Source organism: Oncorhynchus nerka, linkage group LG15, assembly GCF_034236695.1.
Source record: "Oncorhynchus nerka isolate Pitt River linkage group LG15, Oner_Uvic_2.0, whole genome shotgun sequence".
Lineage (NCBI taxonomy): Eukaryota > Metazoa > Chordata > Actinopteri > Salmoniformes > Salmonidae > Oncorhynchus > Oncorhynchus nerka.
The window spans coordinates 48,074,385-48,101,620 of record NC_088410.1 but is presented as its reverse complement, the minus strand read 5'-3'; the positions used below and the strand labels follow the sequence as shown (position 1 = coordinate 48,101,620).

Below are 27,236 nucleotides of genomic sequence, written 5' to 3'. Positions count from 1 at the left end.
TTTCCTAATAAGCCTGGTTTTTGGTGATTGTATTATGATTTCATCCCACAATTTAACCAGGTTTATTTTATTGTCTTTTCCTTCTCCTCTCCACCTCCTTTGCAGCAATTGAGGGGTTAATCAGTAAGAAAAAAATCCCATGTCTGCTTGGGGGATGGCCACCAGATCAAAATGAATAAAAACAAGTGTTTATATGATTGAAGCAATATAATGCATGCCCAACTGTAGACCCATTCCATGAGCACAGTAATGGGTGGGCCCCATCATTTTCATAATAGCCCACTCCAACTACAAGCAAGCAGCCCGAAAGCCATGCACTCAACTCAAAATGGCTGCCGCTGTTGCATTCTAACCTGCATGAAGGAAGCTGTCTGATCTGTCAGTTGGCCTTCGGTGCCCACTAAGGGTCTTTTAAGCACAGCACTATAGAACCGTGACACTAGATCCCCCTCCCCTAAAAATGGAAGCCATGTTGGGGAAGAAGTGATGCAGTTTCACGGCTCTGTATTTTGGCATTAGGCGCACAAGGTTTTTGTCTGTTGGAGTGAAACTGGGATAGGTCAATGCTGTGGCCCAAAATTATTGACACCTTCAGGCAAGTTCAAGCTCTTTATATGTCAATACAGATATCTACCTCAAATTTCTTGAGCTCAGAGTTCACATACTTGAGCTCATAGACATACTTGATTATGCTGGATACACATACTACATACACTAGATACACAGAACTAAAGATGAACAAAGCCTCCTGCACACCATAAACCATTATGGTCTTGAAAAGGGAGAAATCCTTACCATCTCGAATACAACACCAACATTGAAATATATAGGGAAAGATTTACTCAGCCTTGTCACCAGTCTGAACCTCTTATTTCTCTGATGCAAATTGCTGCCAACTTGAGTCTGGCCTTTAGATCCCAAAAATAGAAAAGCAACTTCTACAATAATTGAAAGTTAAATGTGTGACTGCACAAGCCAATATCCAAACTCCTTCTCTGCTCCCCCTGCCAGTCAAATTTACAATAAATCCAGTGACTCAGCCACACATAAAAAAAGTTTGATCTTGAAAGGAGTATATTTTATGCCAAATATAATGAATTATATAGAGTAGGACCGGTTTACAGTGTTACACTGTTTCCATTATTAAGTTTACTTTCAAGATATAGCTAGATATATTGATTGCGGAGTTAGCTGTCCTGCTATGGCTTGTATATAGATGCTTATTGAACATCCATGTTTTGTACTGTTATGTCTCTGCATTGAACCTCATATAGGCACATAGTCCCCCTTCTGCCATAATAGGCATTCGGAAGTTGGAAATACTGTAACAACTTTCTCTGTATCCCACTCTGAATAGGCCTACACCTTGAACTCAAGTGTCTCAAACTGCAGATTGACTAGGCTGTGGTCCACTGCAGTGGCCTGTCTGCTGACTGTCTCAGTGTCATGCACAACGACGCTAGCTGCTAGCGTAGCTTAAGATAAGAGCACACTGGCTTCGGCACGCCACGTCACGCCTCCGTATTTAATATTTTTGGGCCACAGTAGTCAGGTGAAGCCATTAACCTCAGAAACTGGTACCGCTATGTCCCCCCCCCCCCTCCCCCCCTCTTTCCTTTTCCTTATCCTGCATCAGCCAATGAGATGAACCGACACTGCCATTAACCTGCCCTCGATTCGACGCCCAATCCCACACTGTAACCCTGGGCTGTGCAAGTTAATAGCCGTGCCTTCGCTTGGTTCCATGCAGACTGATATCCTTAAAGACTGAATGAGTCGAGGTTAGGGGAGAGTGCAGGTGACAGTTCAGTGTTTCCATCCGCCCCATGCCACAGGAACACGCTAACACCGGAGCTCTCGTGTGCTTGTTGTGTTTCGTAGAAGCCAGCCTCCCTGGAGAGGACATAGCAGACGACAATAAGAGCTGCCACTGTGAGTTTGTCCCTCAGGACCTAACTCCCGGACTCAAGGTCACTATCAGGTCCATTTGGTAAGCCAAGACAAGTTTTGTCTTTCAGAGTGTGTCTGGGTCAGGTCAATCTCTATCTCTCATTATCTGTATGATTTATTTTACCCAGCGCTGGTATATTCAAGTTTGAAGAGCAGGAGGTTGATAAGAATATCCCAATCTCAATCTGGGAAAATCGGTTTACACTGTTATACAGACATGTAAAAAGTTGAATTGAGGTATCTCATGGCCCACATAGTTGTCCCCAACCCAATATAATGATCGATGAAATGTCCCATTAAAATATCCTATTGAGGTTGTGTTCATATCGCAAACGTCTCTCTCCTCAGCATTATGAGGTTCATGGTCTCCAAGAGGAAGTTCAAAGAGAGCCTGCGGCCGTACGACGTGATGGATGTCATAGAGCAGTATTCAGCCGGCCACTTGGACATGCTGGCCCGCATCAAAAATCTCCAGTCCAGGCAAGATACCCTCCCTCCTATTCTCTCTCTCTTATTCTCTATCTCACTCTGAGACCTGTATTGATTGCGTATGTCTTCACACCGCAGGGGTAATACTTGGTGGAAGCACCTTTTGAAACCATTGTAACTGTGAATCATTTTGAAAAGATTCTACCAACCTTCAAAGTACATCACAATTGCTCAAGCTCAGTACATTTAGTTGGGAATCATTGATGGACAGCAATATTCAAACCGTGTCTCCGATTTTCAAGCAGATTTAAGTCAGAACTCAGACTGAACCACTCAGGAACAATCAACACCTCATGGAAAGCCATTCAAAGGTGTGGCATTAAAATATGTGTAATTGTCCTGCTATTTTAACTCTATCCCAGGGTTAGGTTTTCAGAAGACTACGGTGGGTTTTCTTCTAACTTTTTACCTGTGCTTTGCTACTTTCAAATTTCTTCTGATCCTGACAAACTTCCCAGTCAATTGGACTGAAATAGGTGCCGGTACTATTTTGACTGCTATTATGATTGTCTGTGTATTTCATATCCTCAAATAGTTAAAACACTGTCAGTTCCACAAGCATTTGGCTACACCTGCAATAACATCGCTAAAACACGTGAAGGGAACCAATAACATTTGATTTGATTTGAATGCCAAAGACACACCAGAATGGCTTTGCCAGAGGTTTTGAGTGTTCCTGAGTGTTCCACAGGGGTGTGGGCGTGGGTGGTCAAAGGCCCAACCAATCAGATTAAGCAAAAAATATATATAAAAAATATACATTATTTTGCTCTACTGTATTTTTTACCTAAGAACAGTACTTGACTTGGGCAGGAGCTCACCGGAACTGAGTACCTTTTTCTTCTGCTTGACTTCTTGCACCTCCTATAGAATATTTGCTCAAAAGTATTGAGGAGTTTCTGCACCTAAATATAAATGGTACCGACACCTATTTCAGTCTAAGTCAAGCACTGGCCTAAACATGCACAGCAGTGGGATAGGGGTGGGAAAACAAAAAGGGATATGTATTGACAATAATAATACTAAATTGTATTTGGCAGATGCCTTTCAGGACACGCAAGGACTTCTTACATAAAATCTAGTGCTGTACTTAAAACATTTTTTTTTAGGGCTATGTATTGAATTATCTTGATTATTTACCTGGAAAAGAACAGTAAAAGGAAGTTGTTAAAAAAAACTTTAATCTTATCAATTTCAAAATAATGAGTGGGTTCACTTCGCACTGATACAATATGCAGTAAACAGTAGCTATCGCTGTGTAGGCTAGGCTACACTGTGTAGCTATTCACCGTTAGCTTGTTAGCTAAATGTCCAAACAAAGCTCACTGTTAAAAATGTTAAAAGGATGTGGAAGAATTTGCGAAGTTATGTGATATCAGTGATTTTACCATGAAGGCCCTCCAGTCCCCCTCTATATCGATCACTGATTGCATTGATCTAATCGAGGGCCTTAAAGACAGTGTCAGAATAATCAGAGTCCATGATCAGCATCCCAAAGGCCAGCATCCCGTCGCCTCTTCAAGGTTGACGTTGAGACTGGTTAGCCATTTAAAATGATAAACTTGGATTAGCTAACACAGCATGCCATTGGAACACAGGAGTGATGGTTGCTGAAAATGGGCCTCTGTACGCCTATGTAGATATTCCATAAAGAATCTGCCATTTCTAGCTGCAATAGTCATTTAGGACATTAACAATGTCTACACTGTATTTCTGATCAAGTTGATGTAATTTTAATGGACTTTTTTTTGTTGCTTTTCATTAAAAAATAAGGACATTTCTAAGTGACCCCAACTTTTTTGAACAGTAGTGTAATTACAAAAGATGTGTAGACTTGTTAATTGTTTACTCCATGTGTAACTCTGTGTTGTCTGTTCACACTGCTATGCTTTATCTTGGCCAGGTCGCAGTTGCAAACGAGAACTTGTTCTCAACTAGCCTACCTGGTTAAATAAAGGTGTTCTCAACTAGCCTACCTGGTTAAATAAAGGTTAAATAAATAAAATTTAAAAAAATCACATGTACTGTATGATGCGTGGGAATACTTTGAAACAGATTTCCAAAATGAAATCACTTTTCTGGTGTTTTTACAGTCTCATGTCCAACAATAAAAAAAGATTCAGGGGCCAAATAAAATACTGTTACTTTTACTTAACCAGGTAAGTTACTGAGAACAAGTTCTCTTTTTATAATAACAACCTAAAATAATTATACTTGATTCAGTGCCATGCTTTGCTGTCACACAATTCATAGCTAAATTCAATTCCTTAAACCTATTGTTGACTATGTTATGATCTGTCAATCAAATATTCCTAAACCAAATGGCATGTTGTCAATGGCGTGAGCAAACAACAGCCCCTGTTGGCTGGAATCATTGGATGATTGATAATTCATGATATTCCTGAGTCCCACCCACATCACTGGATAGGCTACGGATGACGATACGGATGACGATTCAGTGACGATAAGTGGTTATTTCAATGAAACGTTGATGTAGTCTGTTTCTTTCTAACTGTCCCATATGCATGTTAATACAACTCTTATCAAGCCAATTAGCATTTGGCCTGACCTGCTTCATGCATATTTTATGATGTTAAGAGACTTACCATAAAGGGTTCAATATCCAGAGACACAACCCTGATAACCATGACCAAGCTCATTTTCCATGAGGTTGTTCTTACCAAGTGAACCCAGACATTTTTTTGTTGTTGCAATTATAGAGTTGTGAGTTTTGTTCCCCCAAAGGTCAGAACGCATTGAATCTGAATTCAACGTCTATACGCATTACACAACAATAGTAAGTGTCTGTCCACCATGGATAACACAAGGCGAGATCTTGAGCATTCAGTCTCATCTCAGGGGCATCGTTGTCAAATAAGTACAATATATGTTGTGAGTTTACAAATGGTACCACATATATGTAAATATATTCCTACTTAGAAGACGAAAAAAAATTACTTTAAAATCTCCTCACTTTCTTAAAATGATGGCTGCACTGTCATATCATATCAGCTACAGTGTAGTGGCCAATTTAATTTACCAAATGAAATCAGCAATTTGCTGTTTTACTATTGGCAAATATGTCTGGAATATATTTTCACTTATTTGTCCTTGTCTTTTGTCTCCTGGTTCTGTTGTTTTGGTTTCGTTCATTTGATGTGTGCCTGTCGGACTGGTCCTTGTTGCGCCGTCATCCTGCATTGTGCTGGTGTCTTCTCTATTCACTTTGCCAGGATAGATATGATTGTTGGTCCCCCTGGACCCTCAACTCCCCGCCATAAGAAGTATTCAACTGATGGACCCAAAGAGTCACCAAAAAACTCTCATAGGTTAGGCCTCACCAGACTACATCTCTCTCATCAAGAGCTTATCCCTTAGTTCATTATCTATTCTCTTGACAAGCAGCGAGAAACCTTTTTTTGTCTCGGCCTACTATGACAGCGTGTGACTAGTTGTGTCTATATCGCAATGTGATGCAGTGACTTGATCAAAGTAGCAAGCATCTTGCAGCAATTATTCAGTTATTCTCAGGATAAAATCACTCAAACTCAGTGATTCATAGTCTCTTTGACGCCATTTGAGTGCTGATCAGCTTTATATACGGGAGTATACACATATACTGAATGTACAAAACATTAGGAACACTTTCCTAAAATTGAGTTGCACCTGCTTTTACCTTCAGAACAGCCCAATTCGTTAGGGCATGAACTATACAAGGTGTAGAAAGCTGATGTTGACTCCAATGTTTCCCACAGTTGTGTTAAGTTGGCTGGATGTCCTTTGGGTAGTGGACCATTGTTGATACACACGGGAAACTGTTGAGTTTGAAAAACCCAGCAGAATTGCAGTTCTTCACACACTCAAACCGGTGCGCCTGGCACCTACTAGCATACAATGTTCAAAGGCATTTAAATCTTTAGTCTTGCCCATTTACCCTCTGAATGGCACACATACACAATCCATGTGTCAATTGTCTCAAGACTTAACAATATTTTTTTAACCCTTCATCTACACTGATTTGAAGTGGATTTAACAAGTGACATCAATAAGGGGACATAGTTTCCACCTGGATTCACCTGGTCAGTCTGTCATGGAAAGAGCAGATGTTCCTAATGTTTTGTGCACTCGGTGTATCGAACACGTAAAATTCCTATTTTTCTTTCACTATACTGTGACAATCGTACTAGAGAATTAATGGAAAGTACAATTAAAGTAAAAGAAGACTAGCATGGTTTATCCAATAGTTAAGAATATGGTAAATGCTCCTGTAGGACATAGGAGAAGTGAAGCTCATAGGTAAGTAGTCAAGTCATGTAGCCGAGCAAAAAAGGGTTGCGCTGCAGATGTAAAAATGTCTTTATAAATACATTCGATTAATTGATATTGCCTGCAACACATTGACAATGTGAAGGGCTTATATGTAAAGATAGCCAAATTCATTTACAGCCTATGACCTGTGAGGCGCCTATGAACAATACAGTAAATTCTTCGGTTTTGGATGCATGTTGGCATGAAGTGTATTGAAGCATGCCACATGATGCACAATCTACATTTTAGAAGTTGGATAGTTTTCTATTCTTGGCCGCTTCGGATATTTGCAAAATTGGTAAGCATGTTTTGCCTGACCATGGAGCCGTTCTGTGAATTTTTTTTCTTCCAGGATATTGCTCTCTTATTCAGATGTTTAAAATGTCTAGTTCAGTGCCAACTCTCTTATAAATAGGCCTCAGTCAGTTTTCAATCTTGCATAGATGTTATGGATGGTTTTTATAAGGTTCATGGTGCTTTACAACCTGGTCTCAAGAGCATTTAGTATTATTCTGTATGTAAATCCGGAACACTCCGTTTAGTATAATATGTTACGTTTGTATGGTATGTATTAATCTGTGGATGTGCATCATCCATTTCGTATGAAATGTTGCGAATTACAATTTGTTTTATGTGTTACAATTTGCTAAATGTACAATATGTTACGAATTTGCAAACTTACATGTTACCAATTCCAATTTGTTGTAGCTACATTAGCTACCTGGCTAATGTTAGCTAGGCTAGAGGTTAGGGTTAAGTTTAGTAGTTAGGAGTTAGGTTCAAGGGTTAAAATTAGGGTTAGCTAAAAGGGTCAAGATTAGGCTTAAGGGTTAACTAAAATGTAAATAGTTGCAAAGTATCTAAAAAGTATTAAGTAGGGCCTCCTGAGTGGCGCAGTGGTCCAGCGTCATTTTGATTAGGGGAGGGTTTGGCCGGCATGGATGTCCTTGTCGCACTAGCGACTCCTGTGGCGGGCCGGGCGCAGTGCACACTGACATGATCGCCAGTTGTGTAGTGTTTCCTCCGACACATTGGTGCGGCCGGCTTAAGTGGGCATTGTGTCAAAAAGCAGTGCGGCTTGGTTGTGTTTCAGAGGACGCACGGCTCTCGAATTTCGCCTCTCCCGAGTCTGTACGGAAGTTGCAGCGATGAGACAAGACTGTACCTTCCAATTAGATACCATGAAATTGGGGATAAAAAGGGGTATAAAAAATCTATAAAAATGTATTAAGTAGTTGAAAAGTTGCTAAAATGGTAAAGTTATCTGTGGTGAAATTCAAACACGCAACCTTTGGGTTGCTAGGCGATTGCGATATCCGCCCACCTATTCAACCTGACCAACCGTTTTGCCTTAAGTAACCTTCTGTCTTCTGCCATACCAAATGTAGCATATCATACTAATTTGTGACTCACAACCTGGATTCAGTCTTATATAGCAAAATTAGATTTTTTTAAAAACGTTTTATAAAAGTAGAGACTCAGAGCTACAAAATGGTAAATCAAACACTGCATTTGAGGAACAACAGGAAAGTAATTCTGCTTTGAAACTTGTAAACTCACTTTTGAGAAAATCGCCGGTTTTGCTATCTTGTGAATAACTCTTCTTTGTCTACACCCATTCAGCATTGTTCTCATCCTAAGCTTTAGCCCCATCCGTCTCGTTTCGATCTCAAAGCGCACACTTGACGCTCTGGCCGATGATTCGTTTACCTCTGGATAACATGAAAACAGCCTAACCAGCTCTGCTGGCAACAATTTAATTACGCTTTTTTTGCAGACGTTTACTGACACCGGCCATATTCAGCGGGTGTTGTACACACTTCAAGTAACGTCAACTAACGAGCCAGCCAGCCAGCCAACGTTAGCTAGTTTAACAATAAACAGTGCCAACAATGCCACCGTGCTGGGAGCTAACCAACCATGTTCAATGTTAGCTAGCTAACATTAGGCTCTAACTAGAACAGTACACATATCTGGGAAAAGAATGTCAGCTAGGGAGCCAGCCAGCTAATGTTAGCTAGCTAGCTAACAGTACACTTTAGCTTAAGACATATAGCTTGCTAGCTAGGTAAACAATGTACCTAGTTAGGTAAACAAAGTGTAAGTTCACACACGTCACAAAACGTTAACTAACGAGCCAGCCAGCTAACGTTAGCTAGTCAAACAACAATGAACAGTGCCAACAATGCCACAGTGCTGGAAGATAACCAACCATATTCAATTTTAGCTAGCTAACATTAGGCTCTAACTAGAACAGCAAGCGTCTCTGGGAAAAAAATAATAACATCAGCTAGGGAGCCAGCCAGCTAATGTTAGCTTTAAATTAAACCCCTTTCTGTCAAAATTAGAAAACGTGTAATATCTGAAAATGTCATGTTAGCTAGCTATCGCTAGACTTTCTTACCTGTATACATCATTGTGCATGGATGCGTCTCCCTGTCAGGAATGCCATGCCACGGTTGCCCTTAGTTTGAAGATGAAATCTGGAGACAGGTGTTTCCTCCATCTCTTTCGCTATCATACTCGAATTCCACTGATTTAAAAATGTGATCCTCCAGAAAGTGGAGAGCCACACTTATGCAGCTGCACACAATACATTTTTTTTTAAAGTTGCGTTTGAGAGAATTACCAACCCAGACTGACGAGCTTCTATGGCAGACCAATCCGAACTCCTCTCTCGACATGTCCAGCCCACGCATTATCTCAGCCAATCATGGCTAGTGGGAAGGTTGCTAACTTTTTCTGTGGCTTAACCAACTGTAATTTAACAATTTTATTCGTATTTACAGATGATATACAAGTTTGTTATTAAGGCACATGAATGTTCGCATTTCTGTCAAGAAAAACATTTTGATTTAAAAAAATTATAATTATGCTCAAACGACTCTCGTGTTTAAGTCATGACTTGCGACATACGCCTAGTTTCCTGATTCTATTCATATTTGAGTATCCCGGATTTACATTTACTATGTTACTTCTAGTCTGAGACCAGGCTGTGCTTTAGGGCAATAAGTATAGCTGATCCAATATGTCCAAGCAATTTTTCAGTGACACTTTACTTGAAACAACCTTCCCTTGAAGTGTAAACATTCGAGTCACACTTTACTTTCAGAACGCGTACAGAACCTTTGTCATAGCAGTCATAGATCCCTTGTCATGACTGATTGTGACAACTTGCTTTACATTTCTGACAACTGGCATAACAATGTTATAAAGCAGACCGTCTGTGGCAACTATATTACCATCCCTGGCAACTTCATAGGGTGTTACGTCCTTTGTTAGATAGAACCTGTAATACCCTCTTAAGACAGGTATTATGTCATTCTTTTAACAGCTTTAAGTAGGCATACAAACATAAATGAATGTATTGCTGTATTGTCTTGCTGGGTTCAAGAGCCAATGAATGGCAATGATGAGTAGTTGAAAGAAAAGATGACCCTAACCCTGCACCCTGTGAGGCCCTGGGTCCTCCTCCTCCATCTCTCCGTATGCCATCCCATGCATGTGCCCATCCCACTCCCACTCCCACTGTGCTCAGCGCTAGGCAGGTGAGAGATATATACCTGAGTGTGTGGTGCTCTCCTCTCTAAACCTGCACTCATCTACCTATTGCAATAGGGTCAGAGAATGTCTGGGGTTATATACATCCTTTTTCTTTACAATTGTGGACATAACTTTTGAAGGTTGATTAAAAGAAATGTTGCCGGCTGTGTCAATTTCAAACAGGTTGGCTCTATTGGCTTTATTCTAGACATTTCCCGTTTTGTGTTTTGAACCGGTAGAGTTGACCAGATTGTTGGTCGAGGTACTCCGATCACAGATAAAGACCGTCCCAAAGGAACCACAGACGGGGGGGTTGAGGAGGACCCAAGCATGATGGGGCGTTTGGGGAAAGTGGAGAAAAAGGTAAGGTATTCTATTTAGCAATTAATGGCAGTATTGACTGTGTCAATGTCTGTCCCTTGGGCTTTCCAATTCTCCATCATGTCATGGTGTCTTTCCTTCTGGGCAGGTCATGTCAATGGAAAGAAAACTGGACTTCTTGGTGAACATCTACATCCAGCGCATGGGCATCCCCCAGTCGGAGACTGACGCCTACTTTGGGTCCAAAGAGCCCGACCCGGCACCGCCCTACCACAGCCCTGTGGACCACATGGCGAAGAGTGGCTCCATCACCAAAATCATCCGCTCCAACAGCTCGGCCGGACAGAAGAACTTCGACCCCCCACCAGCCTGTTCCGGCCTAGGGGGACACTACCCCTCCACCTCCTGGCAGCAGCACCCCGTCAGTGAGGTACACCAGCGCAGCCAGGACAACTCCCCCTCCCCCGTAGGGGATCCCTCCCTGGTCCGCATCCCTCCTCCACCGGCCCATGAGCGCTCATCTGGAGGCCACAGTGGGAGCAATCGGGGGTCCCACCGCAACAGCGGTGGTGGCAGTGGTGAGGGGGATAGAGAGGGCAAGGCAGACAGCGACACGTCCATCTCTATCCCCTCGGTGGACCACGAGGAACTGGAGCGCTCGTTCAGCGGCTTCAGCATCTCCCAGTCCAAGGAAAATCTGGACTTCCTGAACAACAGCTACTTCAGCGTTGTAGCCCGCTGCGCCAAAGTAAGGCCCTACATCGCAGAAGGTGAATCCGACACTGACTCGGACCTCTGTGCCCCCTCGCCCCACTCTGCCACCGGGGAAGGTGCTTACGGGGGCAGAGGGTGGTCAGGATCCAAGTAGGCCAAAACTGGAACTGCTCATATAAATGGTCACTCTGCCTTAGAGTTCAGAGTTGACTGCCCAATATGCTAGGTGTTACCACCAATGGTACTTGTGAGAACCGAATAACCTGGCTCCTCTTGAATGAGTGAGAAAAATGGTTATCAGACCACGCTCCAACGGTTTTTGCTGAGAAAGCGCCTGTAGTTTTTCATGCTGGGAATGATTGCGGAAACTTGACTTAAAGCACACACATTTGTTCTCAAGTATTCGCACACTCATTAACTCAAGGTTAAGTTTGTCAGTGAATGTTTTGATCTTTTACTCGGGAACGGAATGCATATTAATTGCCAACCTTATATTATCATTGAGATGGTTACAGATTTAAAGAATTCACTTGAATTTGTTCAAAACTATGACATCCATATTCTTTTGTTGCATTTGATTGTTTTTGTGGCATAAGAGATTCCCAATTTCATCTAACTTGTCATGCATTGTATTTACATCCCAAATGACTTAGTTATTTACAGTGGATAACAGATGACATGTTTTGCTTTATGGTTGATCAGCTAAATATATTTATTTCAAAGGAATGTAATATTATAGTCAACATTATGGCTCGTGTCCATAAACCCTATTTGGATATAAGGACATGTGATAACCAGTTCTATGTGCACTATTTTAGCAGTAATTGTGGTACACAACCCTTTAAGGCTTCTTTGCATAAATGTGCACAAGGCACAAACGCACTGACGATGTTCACATTACACTACTCACTATAGAGATTGTACATATTCGATACCCACAATATTATATTTGTGATATCCACAAAGATGCTTTCTTTGGCAAGTGGTGGAGTACAACCAATATTGGAACATTTTGTTTGGTCTTTATGATCTGTAAAGATGTATTTTATTGTTTTTTTTTATATCACATAATTGTAATTATGTTTATTTGTTTATTCATTTGCTGTAAGACAAATATGTGACGTTTTTGGAAAACAAGCTGCATGTGCAAGCACAAACACCTTGCAGCTGTTTGCCAAATAGTATTCAAATGCACTATTTGCCAACTACATCCATAATATGACACAACTGGAAACATTAACAGAATTCACTAACATAAAATTACAACAGCTATAGTTAGATGAACGCTTTATATTTGTTGATTGCATCACATTTTTATGAAAGTTTATAATATCATTTCATGATGATAGAAATGTTAACAAAATATTCAGGCATGTTATTTAATTAACATTTCATATTTTTTGCAAAAGCCTTACTCACAAGCGTTGACATGATATTTGATTTAAGCCAAATGGGGGCATTTAACAAACTGTTTTATCCTTTGAAAAGCCCCTTTATCCATTGATATTTCAACATATATATATATTTTTTAATTAATTGTGTCCTTTCCAAGGCAAAAACATTTAAGAATGTATGTGTAATGTTTTACTTTTACTTTATGATTATTTATTTTAGTCAAACTTCGCTCTGCCAATATTTTGGCTGCTGTTTTCCCTCCATTTCCTCCAGTGCCGATCAGAATATCTAGACAAATATTGATGGCAAAGGTACACACGTATGAATTACTGACAGCAGACATTTTTTATTCACACTCTGTATTGTGGATACACAATGATTGAACAGATACATTCTGCAACTGGATCTAAATAGGTTCATCCAGAGATTAAATTACTCCATAAATTATTAAATGAATAATCAAATAGAGAGCTACCTTCAAACCCTTTTAAAATGCAGACTTGCATGAGATAAAATGATCTTTTCAGCAACTGCCTTGTAAATGTCCTGGTGACATATCTTCACTCCTGTCATTCTAAATGAAAAGACCCAGAAGACGCAAAGCAATTATATTTCCTAGGTTCAACTGGCAACACAATTTACTGCAGGGAAGAATACACATTTTCAACAATTATCAACTCCGCAAAGATATCAAGAAATATCCTGTTTGTTTTGTTTGTTACATATTTTCACATCTACGCTGCCTTTCTTGCTTGTTTACATTCAATTCTTTTCCAAAGAGTATACTTCTCAAATGCCTTGGATGTCTTTTACGTTTGGTTTTTTCCAACCTTTGTTACAGGCCACGTTTGAAAGAGCTATTCTGAACACAAAATATGCTTGTGAATGTATTTTTGAATGTTGTCTCACTCAAGGTATTACCATCACTGTTAGCACACAGCATGCTTAAACATAGTTATTTGGAGCAAAACAGAAACAAATAAGTATTAGAAAGACAAAGTTCTGAAAAGGACTACAGACAGAGCGATACTTCATGTCACTTGTATTTTTCAACCCTTGCAAGCTTACATTTGTTTTGAGAGGGGGGGGGGGGACTTATTGTACTTATATTCATTTTATTTTACTGAAAGTATCAATTTCACAGTCACATGGATTTTATGTTTTTTTGGCACACCAAAGTTTTTAGAAAAAAAAGACGAAGAATTCAGCAAAAAAAAAATATATAATCTGTATTTCTACAAATAAAAAAAGAGGCATGTGATTGTGTCTCAATGTAATCAAGCTATGAAATTATTGTTATTTTGAAATGCAATGTCTTTTTGGGCTTAGTAGTGGTCAATTTGCAGTGTACAAGTTATTATTATTTTCCTCCCCCCCGACCATTCACTCTGACAAAAATCGGGCCACAGCTGAATCTAGTTGCCTAACACTGCTGTAAGCATTTCAAAGCTGTTATGAAAATGTTGACTATGATTTCAGTCATTATTGTTTTAGTTTAACTGAAATACTCCATCTTTTGGAATCAATGCTAGCCGGCATGTTTTGAACCTTATTATAAACTGGGTGGTTCGAGCCCTGAATGCAGTTTGGCTGACAGCCGTGGTATATCAGGTATGACAAAACATAGATTGTACTGCTCTAATTACGTTGATAACCAGTTTATAATAGCAATAAGGCCCCTCGGGGGTTTGCGGTATATGGCCAATATACCACGGCTAAGGGCTATATCCAGGCACTCCGCATTGCGTCTTGCTTAATAACAGCCCTTAGCCGTGGTATATTGGCCATATACCACACCCCCTCGTGCCTTATTGCTTAAGTATACCTTGAATATATATTTTACTTATTATGTAGCATTGCCATGTAGTAACACTCTAATCCATGAACCTAATGAAAACTGTATAATAAACGTTGTTTATCATAAGATTGTTTTCATTGATTCGATCAATATGGTACGAGTACAGTGAATGCTTCAGTCTCTAACTAACCAGATTGTTAGCAGATGTTAATGCGAGTGTAGCGAAATGCTTGTGCTTCTAGTTCCGACCATGCATTAATATCTAACAAGTAATCTAACAATTTCACAACAACTACCTTATACACACAAGTGTAAAGGAATGAATAAGAATATGTACATATAAATATATGGATGAACGATGGCCGAACGGCATAGGCAAGACGCAGTAGATGGTATAGAGTACAGTATATACATATGAGATGAGTAATGTAGGGTATGTAAACATTATTTAAAGTGGCATTGACTTGTGATACATTTATTACATCCAATTTTTTATTTTTAAAGTGGCTAGAGATTTGAGTCAGTATGTTGGCAGCAGCCATTCAATGTTAGTGATGGCTGTTTTAACAGTCTGATGGCCTTGAGATAGAAGCTGTTATTCAGTTTCTCGGTCCCAGCTTTGATGCACCTGTACTGACCTCTCCTTCTGGATGATAGCGGGGTGAACAGGCAGTGGCTCGGATGGTTGTTGTCGGGTGGTGACATCGGGTGGTGTCTTGGAGGGCAGGTAGTTTGTCCCCAGTGATGCATTGTGCAGACCTCACTACCCTCCTGGAGAGCCTTGCGGTTGTGGGCGGAGCAGTTGCCGTACAGGCGGTGATACAGCCCGACAGGATGCTCTCGATTGTGGATCTGTAAAGGTTTGTGAGTGTTTTTGGTGACAAGCCAAATTTCTTCAGCCTCCTGTGATTGAAGAGGCGCTGTTGCGCCTTCTTCACCATGCTGTCTGTGTGGGTGGACCATTTCAGTTTGTCCGTGATGTGTACGCCGAGGAACTTAAAACTTTCCACCTCCACTACTGTCCCGTCGATGTGGATAGGGGGGTGCTCCCTCTGCTGTTTCCTGAAGTCCATGATCATCTCCTTTGTTTTGGTTGACGTTGAATGTGAGGTTATTTTCCTGACACCACACTCCGAGGGCCCTCACCTCCTCCATGTAGGCCGTCTCGTCGTTGGTAATCAAGCCTACCACTGTAGTGTCGTCTGCAAACTTGATGATTCAGTTGGAGGTGTGCATCGCCACACAGTCAAGGGTGAACAGGGAGTACAGGAGAGAGCTGAGAACGCACCCTTGTGGGGCCCCAGTGTTGAGGATCATCGGGGTGGAGATGTTGTTTCCTACCCTCACCACCTGGGGGCGGCCCGTCAGAAAGGCAGGACCCAGTTGCACAGGGCGGGGTCGAGACCCAGAGTTTGGAGGGTACTATGGTGTTAAATTCTGAGCTGTAGTCGATGAACAGCATTCTTACATAGGTATTCCTCTTGTCCAGATGGGTTAGGGCAGTGTGATTGAGATTGCATCGTCTGTGGACCTATTGGGGCGGTAAGCAAATTGGAGTGGGTCTAGGGTGTCAGGTAGGGTGGAGGTGATATGATCCTTAACTAGTCTCTCAAAGCACTTTATGATTACGGTGAGTGCTACAGGGCGATAGTCGTTTAGCTCAGTTACCTTAGCTTTCTTGTGTACAGGAACAATGGTGCCCCTTTTGAAGCATGTGGGAACAGCAGACTGGGATAGGGATTGATTGAATATGTCCGTAAACACACCAGCCAGCTGGTCTGTGCATGCTCTGAGGACACGGCTAGGGATGCTGTCTGGGCCTGCAGCCTTGCAAGGGTTAACACGTTTAAATGTTTTACTCATGTTGGCTGCGGTGAAGGAGAGTCCGCAGGTTTTGGTAGCGGGCCGTGTCGGTGGCACTTTATTGTCCTCAAAGCGAGCAAAGAAGTTGTTTAGTTTGTCTGGGAGCAAGACATTTGGGTCCGCGACGGGACTGGTTTTCTTTTTGTAGTCTGTGATTGACTGTAGACCCTGCCACATTCCTCCCATGTCTGAGCTGTTGAATTGCGACTCTACTTTGTCTCTATACTGACACTTAGCTTGTTTGATTGCCTTGCGAAGGGAATAGCTACACTGTTTGTATTCGGTCATGTTTCCGGTCGCCTTGCCTGATTAAAAGCAGTGGTTCGCGCTTTCAGTTTTGTGCGAATGCTGCCATAAATCCACGTTTTCTGGTTGGGGAAGGTTTTAATAGTTGCTGTTGGTACAACATCACCGATGCACTTGCTAATAAACTCACTCACTGAATTACATTTACATTTACATTTAAGTCATTTAGCAGACGCTCTTATCCAGAGCGACTTACAAATGGGTGCTTTCACCTTATGACATCCAGTGGAACAGCCACTTTACAATAGTGCATCTAAGTCTTTTAAGGGGGGGGGGGGTGAGAAGGATTACTTTATCCTATCCTAGGATCAGCGTATACATCAATGTTGTTGTTCGATGCTATCCGGAACATATCCCAGTCCACATGATCGAAGCAATCTTGAAGCGTGGAATCAGATTGGTTGGACCAGCGTTGAACAGACCTGAGCATGGGTGTTTCCTGTTTTAGTTTATGTCTATATGCTGTCTATGTTACAGAGAAACAAGACTCGACATGTGAAAACAAACAAAATCACAGAATGCAAGTTATTCCAAATTCATCTCATGAAAGTGAGTTTCACCACATCCCAGAATTAGATTAGACACATGATTAAAACCTGAAGATATGCTTCTGACCAATGGCACAGGAGCTGGAGCTCCGCCAATTGTTAGAAGCAGGTTAAATGGTCCTCCCCAATAAATAAATGAATAATTTTGAAAAACGAGTCGCTGTATTCCTCGAGGGACATTTATTTTCAAAAGGCATCTGCTGCTAGAAAGTGAGCAACTTCTCCCGCCTCCACTGACTGCTTCATTCTCACTCTTGGTTGGTTGTTACCAGCAGTGAGGCAGTGTGTGAGTGAGAGAAAAAGCACTGTGCTGGATAAAATAAAAGTATATTTGTAACATGCTTTGTAAACAACAGGTGCAGAGAGGAAAAAGAATGTAAGAATTACTGTATAACACGAAGAGTAAATACACAATGAGTAACGATAACTTGGGTATATACATGGGGTACCAGTACCGAGTCGAGGCAGATATGTAGGGATAATGTGACTAGTCAACAGGATAGATACAGTGGTTGCGAAAGTATTCACTCCCCTTGGTATTTTTACTATTTTATTGCCTTTACAACCTGGAATTAAAATAGATTTTTTTGGGGGGGGGAGTTGCATCATTTGATTTACACATGCCTACCACTTTGAAGATGCAAAGTATTTTTTATTGTGAATCAAACAAGAAATAAGACAAAAATACAGAAAGCTTGAGTGTGCATAACTATTCACCAAAGTCAATACTTTGTAGAGCCACCTTTTTTGCAGCAATTACAACTGCAATAATCTTGTGGTATGTCTCTATAAGCTAGGCACATCTAGCCACTGGGATTTTTGCCCATTCTTCAAGGCAAAACTGCTCCAGCTCCTTCAAGTTGGATGGGTTCCACTGGTGTACAGCAATCTTTAAGTCATACCACAGATTCTAAATTGGGTTGGGGTCTGAGCTTTACTAGGCCCTTCCAAGACATTTCAATGTTTCCCCTTCAGCCACTCGAGTGTTGCTTTAGCAGTATACTTAGGGTCATTGTCCTGCTGGAAGGTGAACCTCCGTCCCAGTCTCAAATCTCTGGAAGACTGAAACAGGTTTCCCTCAAGAATGTCCCTGTATTTAGTGCCATCCATCATTCCTTCAACTCTGACCAGTTTCCTAGTCCCTGCCGATGAACAACACAGCATGGTGATGCCACCACCATGCTTCACTGTGGGGATGGTGTTCTCGGGGTGATGAGAGGTGTTGGGTTTGCGCCAGACATAGCGTTTTCCTTGATAGCCAAAAAGCTCCATTTTAGTCTCATCTGACCAGAGTACCTTCTTCCATATGTTTGGGGAGTCTCCCACATCCATTTTGGCGAACACCAAACGTGCTTGCTTATATTTTTCCTTTAAGCAATGGCCTTTTTTCTGGCCACTCCTCCTTAAAGCCCAGCTCTGTGGAGTGTACGTCTTTGCAGCTCCTTCAGGGTTATCTTTGGTCTCTTTTGTTGCCTCTCTGATTAACCCTTTCACATGTACCATCACACAGGTGTGATCATTCTACAGTGGTCCCTGAAGCGTATGATCACACCCATGTGATTAGAACGATTATTTAGAACTGCCAGTTTCGACATAACATAACAAAATGTGGAAAAAGGGAAGGGGTTTGAATTCTTTCCGAATTCACTGTATCTACATATGGTATGCTACAGTAGATAGGAATGCAAAGTTATTATTTATAAGGAAAACAACAATGAAGGCAATGTGGGCTCCAGCCAGAAAATGTGCCAGGGGGAAAAGGTTTTTGCAAGGCCTGTTCTGACTAGAGATGCGCAAATGTCTGCATACTTGATCTGGGGAAACGCTGGGGAAGTGCTTGGGCTTTCGTCAAAGAGAGAAGTTTGTGCAATCTCTAGCGTAGCGCTCTGGAGGGGGTTCTCGGGAAGCCGGAGTTGGGGAGACTCTCTGCTGACAGCGGGGTTGCTGGGAGAGTACTGTTGTGTCTGGCTGCGTAATAGATAATCAGCAGAAATGCTCCAGCAATGTATTGAAAGCGCAGTCATGGCGTTCCGCGTAGGTCTGGAATCCTTCCATAAGATTTTGAAGTAACTCCTTGTATTTTCCAATGGTGGCTCCTTGGGAGGAGACGGCGTTGCGGAGCTGGTCCGAGTCTGCTGGATCAGTCATGGCCAGTTCGTACTAACATGACTCAGGATCCAGATGCAGACACAGGAGGCAGACAGTTCGAATCTCAGATGTTTATTACAAAACGGGGCAGGCAACCGGCAGGTCAAGGGCAGGCAGAGGTCAGTAATGTAAGGCAGCATCAATCAAGGACAGAACGGCAGGCAGGCTCGAGGTCAGGTTAGGCAGAATGGTCAGGACCGGGAAGACGACAACTATGTGTTGTGTTACATGAACAATAATTCTTAGAATGACTATACTTTAAGCAGAAAGAAATCAATGCCGGTGATGTTTGGTGAGGACCTGCCTTACTACAACAGGCCTACAAGCACTCAGTCCAGCCTCTCCCAGCCTATTGCGGACAGTCTGAGCACTGATGGAGGGATTGTGCGTTCCTGGTGTAACTCGAGCAGTTGTTGTTGCCATCCTGTACCTGTCCCGCAGGTGTGATGTTCGGATGTACCAATCCTGTGCAGGTGTTGTTACACGTGGTCTGCCACTGCGAGGACGATCAGCTGTCCGTCCTGTCTCCCTGTAGCGCTGTCTTAGGCGTCTCACAGTACGGACATTGCAATTGATTTCCCTGGCCACATCTGCAGTCCTCATGCCTCCTTGCAGCATGCCTAAGGCATGTTCACGCAGATGGGCAAGGACCCTGGGCATCTTTCTTTTGGTGTTTTTCAGAGGTAGTAGAAAGGCCTCTTTAGTGTCCTACGTTTTCATAACTGTGACCATAGTTGCCTACCGTCTGTAAGCTGTTAGTGTCTTAACGACCGTTCCACAGGTGCATGTTCAATAATTGTTTATGGATCATTGAACAAGCATGGGAAACAGTGTTTAAACCCTTTACGATGAAGATCTGTGAAGTTATTTGGATTTCTACTAATTACCTTTGAAAGACAGTGTCCTGAAAAAGGGACGTTACTTTTTTTGCTGAGTTTACATGTCGACTATTACTCAATTCTTCACAATATTGTTTTCTGAACAAAATGCTCAAGCTTTCAGAGCAGCATACAGGTGAGTATATTACATGTTGTTTTCTAGTCCAAATCCAAAGTGTGTCATCAAGGTGGAGAATCCCGACGGCAACGGGAGGACATTTTCACACTCTTGAGCTGTATTGTCACAAAATGGAGGGTTAGTCAGTCTTCCTCTTCTCTGAGAAAAACAAAAACTGGTTTTCCTTATTCTCAAGCGCACTCTGTGATGTTTTCACCTATAGCTGTGAACAAAACTGTAGTATGCCACTGTTTTTGCTGATGGAAAGACTTGGTATACTATAATACTGCAAATGCATGACTCCTATCAGGACAATACAGAACATGCCTTAACAGTGACATCATTTCTTGTTGATGTACAGTAATGATGGACTGAACAATATAATTTGTGCAATGTACATTCAAATGAACAGTTTTGACCAGGGAAATACATTTGTTGAACACATGATCAAATTCTATAAATTGTATATAAAATGTTCCATCTAATTAAAAAAAGTATTATAATTGTATGAAAAAATTTAAAAGAATATTAAAAGGGATGCATTTTCAATAGATAATGGCAAGCATACAATACAGTACAATGTATCAACCCATTTGAAGTGATCGTGTAAGTGCCTTAGGGTTGAGTGTCCTGGGTTGAATGAGGACAGGGACTGGCAGCATTTGTCTTGTGTTTTAGTGAAAGGCAGTCCCCTCTATAGTGTACAGAGAGAGAGAGAAAGAGAGAGCGAGATGATCTGACAGCGTGGTGACACAAAGTGACAATGGATGGCAGTCAGTTTTTTGTGCCACCTGCATTTTGTGCTAAAGAGGAGTTTGATTTCCAACGGAATGTAGTCAAAATAAACATACAAAGGGAGATGACACTCATGAAGAGTGAAAAGAGAAAATATATCACTAATAATAATGTGAATGTATCATGAAAAGAAATGGCACAGAAGGTGAACATGTAAATATTTGAAGATGAGTGGATGGAAGCAAATCTGGGTAAAAAGAGAAGTTCACATAGTCGAGAAAATGTCTTCGGTAGTGTTATCATCATGTAGGAATTTTAACGGTCTCTGCTTGCTCTTCAAGGTAAGTCAGTTTTAAACAAATGTGTTGTTGATATCTTTATGATAACTGTGATGCACACAGACATTGTAGAAAGTACTACATTTGAATAAATGTGGATTCCACTTTGTCTTGTGTTTAGTATACTGGTGATTTACTGTATAACAATTTCAGAAATTATACTACTGCTTATAGTTACTAGTGAGACAGACTCAGAAGTTTCAGTGGCTATCATGACCTTTCCCCGGTTTCTCCCCTTCTTCTCTACAAATCCTCTCAACCTCTGTCAGGTTGGATGGGGAGCGTCGCTGCACAGCTATTTGCAGGTCTCTCCAGAGATGTTAGATTGGGTTCAAGTCAAGGCTCTGGCTGGGCCACTCAAGGACATTCAATGACTTGTCCCGAAGCCACTCCTGGGTTTTCTTGGCTATGTGCTTAGGGTTGTTGTCCTGTTGAAAGATAAACCTTCACCCCAGTCTGAGGTCCTGAGCGCTCAGGAGCTGTACTTTACTCCATTCATCTTTCCCTTGATCCTGACTTGTCTCCCAGTCCCTGCTGCTGAAAAACATCACCACAGCATTTATTTTTTACCTTTATTTAAATATGCAAGTCAGTTAATTAAGAACAAATTCTTATTTACAATGACTGCCTAGGAACAGTGGGTTAACTGCCTTGTTCAGGGGCAGAACAACAGATTTTTACCTTGTCAGCTCGGGATTTGATCTAGCAACCTTTCGGTTACTGGCCCAATGCGCTAAATTAATGAAAACAAATGATACTGACAGGATGTGACAAAACACTCATATCTGGTGAGAAAGGAAAAAAAAACATGTGTTCAGCGTGTCTTCTATCTGGAGGCGGTGATACCATTTGAAATAAGGAGGGGCTGGGAAGAAGAAACGTTAGTAGAGCCACGACGACTACAAGGTTTCTCATCAACCGAGGGATAGTGAAATGCTGCATGTTAAAAAAGGGGACTTTGTATTATTCATTTGAATGGTCATAAACTGTACAACACAAGCGGAAAAGAATGCCGCTGAACGTTTTTGGGGCTGTGCAATCAATTCTGTCGGTGAATGTGTAGGGATGTATTTTGGAGTGGACAGTGATTGAAGTATGATGTTTTATTTTATTTAAACCATTTTTAGTTAACGTGTTTTATTTTGTTTGAAGTCGTTTTACCCCTTTCCCGGAATGTTTTTTTGTTGTTTCTTGTTCAATGCCTCGTCCAGCTGCCGGCGGTAATGGATCATTAACATTTGGATGCCAACCGCCGTTAAACCCCATCGAAGAAGAAGTACCACAGTGCATTGCTTTACCAGCTACTTCCTAAATACTGATGGCCACCGTGTTTACATCCAAAGTAGTTGAGATAAAATAATATCCATCTGTCAAGGTAGCTAGATGACATTTTGTCGACATAGCTCATCCTTTTAGCTTGATTTCCTTATTCAGTTTGTAAGTTGCTGAAGGTTGTCCGCTCGCAAATCTCGTTTTACACGCAGCAGCACTAACTTGAGCTAGACAGTTAACTAACGTTGGCTAGCATTAGCAAGCTACTGCACTGTAGCTAGCCAGGTATTTGTGCCTTGATTGGCGCATTATATTTCACTTTAGTATTTGGTGGCAGTAAGTCAGCTAGCTAGTATCGATTACGGACAGGTAATGTTAGCTTGCTTGCCCCAAACCACAGGCAAATAGCAAGTCATAACAACAGCTAGCTAACTTGACTTGCTAACGTGGCTAGCCACACAGCTGAATATTTCCACAATGTGAGTTGTCTATTGCCTTGCGCATCACCAGCAAGTGTTTATTTTTTGTATATATATATATATATATTTTTTACAATTCGAAGATGTACACCTTATTATCTGGTCTGTACAAATACGCGTTCCAGAAGGACGAATACTGCATCTTGATCCTAGGACTTGACAATGCAGGAAAAACCGTAAGTCTGTCTCATAGCAGTTTTCTCTCGTTGGAAGAGCACACTGAGCACCGCGCATTGCCCTTGTTTGTCTCTGTTGGATGAACAACTGCTGCTTGTTTGATTTAGTCATGTATGTTCTACACACAGACCTTTTTGGAACAGACCAAGACCAAGTTCAGTAAGAACTACAAGGGAATGAATTTGTCCAAGATCACCACTACAGTTGGACTTAACAGTAAGTATAGACAACCAGTAAGACTGAGCTTGTTGTGCTGCATTCAATTGTAGCACATTGGTTTTCAGGAGTCCATGCCATTCTAATATGTTCTTCTGACTGCTTCCTTCACGCAGTCGGCACAATCGATGTGGGCAAAGCTCGTCTAATGTTCTGGGACCTTGGTGGTCAAGAGGAGCTTCAGTCGCTATGGGACAAAGTGAGCAGCACCGACAAGTTACACACACACACACACACACACCATATGTAGCTAGATGTCATGTCTGTTTTTGTTATTCAAGTACAATGATTTGAGGTTGACTACTGAAACATGACTTTGTGAATCCACAGTACTACGCCGAGTCCCACGGTGTGATCTATGTTATAGACTCCACCGATGAGGAGCGACTAGCAGAATCAAAAGAGGCATTTGGTGAGTTCCTCACTAGCTTGCCTGAAGCATTTAGAGAAGAATGCCAAACGCCAACAGGGCAAATAGAGTGGTATTTGTCATGGGCTACAGTCTGATTGACTAACTGAATGTACACTCCACATTATGGATGTAAAAGGAATATACTGGTGTGAGAAATATGGTGGAAACTCCCTAGCCCCTGCCTTGCACCAATATAACGACTTTAAAGGGATAGTTCATTCAATCGTTTAGTATTTTATTCACTGTTAATACAATCAGAGAGAGTGTGAGTTTCACAATTGGATAATCACAAAAAACACATCACCATAGCTAGTGGTTGTGAACTTCGAGGGAAGCGGGAATGGGGTGGGGGCGGCTATGAGCAACGGCTCTGAGCTGGTGGCTGGGGCGCCGTCGGCTGTGTAGTAGCCGACGAGGGATTCCTGACAGGGGCAGCCAATTACCAAAGTGCCGCTATAACCGGCTGCCAAATCTTGCCTAATCCTACCCAATGCAATGCAGCGACCCTAATTGTGCATGTCAGCAGTCAAGTTTTCAAGATCGAGCAGTACAAAGCAAAAACGGTGATGTTGTGTTTTAGCATCTCATGAGAGGGAGTCAGCAAATCCAGTCAATCGAGTATTGAACCATAGCTTGGACTGACGGTTCCATTTTTCTTTTTTCCAGAGAAAATGATCAGCAGTGAGGTGTTGGAAGGTGTGCCTCTCCTGGTGCTCGCCAACAAGCAGGATGTGGAGGTAGGCCTATATAATCCAGTCTGGGGTTGTTTTGAAAAGAAGTCTAAACTAACCATGCCTTGTATAAACTAAAATATGACACGGCCTGTTGCCAGCAGAAGTTGTTTGGCCTATAATATGATATATATAATACAACAAAGTAGTCCTCCATCCCTCATGCATACTTGTCGTAGATGACTCTGTGTTATAATATGTTACACCATACCCGTACTATACACTGAGTGTACAAAACATGAAGAACACCTGCTCTTTTCATGACAGACTGACCAGGTGAAAGCTGTGATCCCTTGTTTATTTCACTTCAATCCACTTCAATCAGTATAGATGAAATGGGAGGAAACGGATTAAAGAAGGATTTTAAGCCTTGAGACGTGGATTGTGTATGTGTGCCATTCAGAGGGTGAATGGGCAATACAGAAAATGTAGGTGTCTTTGAACGGGGGATGGTATTAGGTGCCAGGCGCAGCGGTTTGTGTCAAGGACTGCATCGCTGCTGGGTTTTCCACGCTCTACAGTTTCCCGTGAGTATCAAGAATGGTCCGCCACCCAAAGGACATCCAGCCAACTTGACACAACTTTGGGAAACATTGGAGTTAACATGGGCCAGCATCCCAACTTGTGGATAACCCGACAAATTGAGTCTGTTCTGAGGGCAAAAGGTGGGGAGGGGGGTGCAACTCAATATTAGGAAGATGTACCTAATGTTTGGTATACTCAGTGTTCAAGCTCATCTTAATGCGGCGTTATTTTACTCTTGAAATAAATGTGATTGACAATTTCCACCACATACAGCTATCCCTTTGCTAGGTCAATTCTGTCTCTTTGAAAATCTCTAAGATCGTATCCATTTAGGCATATTTCTTTGTGTTTTTTCGGTAGAACTGTATGTCTGTGCCGGACATCAAAACCGCTTTTAGCGACTGCGCTCCAAAGATCGGTAAACGAGATTGCCTGGTGCAGCCTTGCACAGCCCTAACAGGGTAAGAACAGTCTTCTATTCCACTTTACTCTGTTGTGCATCTGGTCTGAGAGAACTCCTTTGTGTGTGTGTGTGTGTGTGTGTGTGTGTGTGTGTGTGAGAGAGAGAGAAATGTGAAATTGACTATTTGTCATCTTTGCTTTAAGAAAAGCAGTACTCTTTGCTCATAATGAGTTCTCTCTCAGGCAGGGGGTTAACGAAGGCATCGAGTGGATGGTGAAGTGCGTCATCAGAAACATTCACCGGCCACCGAGACTGAAGGACATCACATAGAGCAAGCCATGGCTTCCCCACTAGGGCTCCTGAAACCGGGTCCTATTCATTAGGCACCAAATGGTAGAAAACGTACTGAAACAAGAAGGGACTACTTAGACTTCCAGTCCAATAAAAATCATTTTCAGTTGAAATATGCTTTAAAATATTTTTCTACGTTCTGCCCTGTTGAATACGACCCAGGCGCCCGTTTTGCTACAGTGGGACTTTCAGAAACCGAGATGGATTCTATCCATGCCCTGGCAATGAACTTCTCTCTCTAACTCTCTCATCCTATTTGAGTGGGTGCTGTGAACTCAAGTCTATTTTTCAGATACAGCTTAGCATCAGGGGTAAACAATTGGGAAACTATTGATTATTGTATGTTATTTGGATATGTACTCTGATTTGGGTGAAATGCTTTTTGAGGCATTCTGATCTAAGCATAACAGTGTCAAGTCAATAAAGTTTTTATCTGGCTCAAGTACCTCCGTTTCCCTTCGGTAGTATAATCCGTCTTCATAAAGCGTCCCAGAGTAGGGTGCTGATCTAGTATCAACTTTTCCTTTTAGATCATATGAATCAAATTGATATGGATTATTTTACTTTTCATCCCAATGCTTGAGTTTTTTTTTAAGTAAGAGGATGAACCTTGGCACAACCTTGAGTTGTTATTTATATTATGCAAAGATGCTACATGTAATGGAATTGTACAGAGGGTCAACGATATAAATGACTTCCCTTTCATTGACAGGACATGTTTAAATACTAGTTTTATAGTTTGAAATTGCGTGTGTGTGTGTGGTGTATGTGTACAGTCGAGTCCCAAATGGAACACTTCCCTATTTAGGGAATAGGTGTGTCCCCAGCGGCATCCTCCCACTTTTTACTCTGTCTAACCTGGTGACGTATGCAAAGTATCTCCAATGATCAGGCTGAAAGCCTATTTGAATGACATTATGAAGATGTAATAAACAGTTGACACTTTTGTTTGACTTGTTGTTTCGCTTTTAGATGTTAGTGTGGTGAAGAAATGTAAAGAAAGTCAGCTGCTTTCTATTAATCACATCAAAATTCCGTTTCCTTTATTCATATTTTAGTTTTTTACAAAACTGTAGGAAAGTAGAGTGGGTTACACATGAAGAGAGGAAAACAGACATGAAAGGAGGATTATTCAAACCCTTGTCACCAGGGTGGAGTATGGTATTACGTTATCTGTGGTTTGTTTATTCACAAAAAAATGGACTCACCTGAATGTAA

At 41.6% G+C, this 27,236-nt stretch overlaps 2 protein-coding genes across 7 annotated transcripts in view; both read left to right on the top strand.

Annotated features, from left to right (window-relative positions):
* Window positions 1-14,644, top strand: part of LOC115142832 (potassium voltage-gated channel subfamily KQT member 2-like) — an 82,452-nt gene extending 67,808 nt beyond the window's left edge. Inside the window, exons 13-17 of the mRNA XM_065001650.1 lie at window positions 106-123; window positions 1,882-1,990; window positions 2,299-2,430; window positions 10,530-10,653; window positions 10,760-14,644. Of these exons, the coding sequence (XP_064857722.1) occupies window positions 106-123; window positions 1,882-1,990; window positions 2,299-2,430; window positions 10,530-10,653; window positions 10,760-11,479 (1,103 nt within the window). The 3' untranslated portion in view covers window positions 11,480-14,644. The remainder of the gene's footprint in view (window positions 1-105; window positions 124-1,881; window positions 1,991-2,298; window positions 2,431-10,529; window positions 10,654-10,759) is intronic.
* A 7,695-nt stretch (window positions 14,645-22,339) lies between these two features.
* LOC115142831 (ADP-ribosylation factor-related protein 1-like) lies at window positions 22,340-26,965 on the top strand. 6 transcript variants are annotated; one of them, XM_029682600.2, is made up of 8 exons: window positions 22,553-22,827; window positions 23,329-23,379; window positions 23,509-23,596; window positions 23,713-23,795; window positions 23,927-24,008; window positions 24,675-24,745; window positions 25,625-25,725; window positions 25,910-26,965. In XM_029682600.2, exons 3-8 carry the CDS (start codon window positions 23,557-23,559, stop codon window positions 25,995-25,997), a joined length of 465 nt encoding a protein of 154 aa, XP_029538460.1. In that variant the 5' UTR covers window positions 22,553-22,827; window positions 23,329-23,379; window positions 23,509-23,556; the 3' UTR covers window positions 25,998-26,965. The 6 variants fall into 6 exon arrangements, with proteins under 6 accessions (XP_064857720.1, XP_064857719.1, XP_029538461.1 ...); XM_029682599.2 differs by having other exon boundaries at window positions 22,553-23,203; XM_065001648.1 differs by lacking the exons at window positions 22,553-22,827; window positions 23,329-23,379 and adding an exon at window positions 22,340-22,358.
* Window positions 26,966-27,236: the final 271 nt, after the last annotated feature.

Bases quoted from the DNA above. Each gene is read 5' to 3' on its own strand.
- LOC115142831 (XM_029682598.2), top strand. From the start codon at position 23,287: ATGTACACCTTATTATCTGGTCTGTACAAATACGCGTTCCAGAAGGAC. The intron at 23,597-23,712 runs GTAAGTATAGAC...TCCTTCACGCAG, and splicing joins CACTACAGTTGGACTTAACA to TCGGCACAATCGATGTGGGC. The intron at 24,746-25,624 runs GTAGGCCTATAT...TTTTTTCGGTAG, and splicing joins CCAACAAGCAGGATGTGGAG to AACTGTATGTCTGTGCCGGA.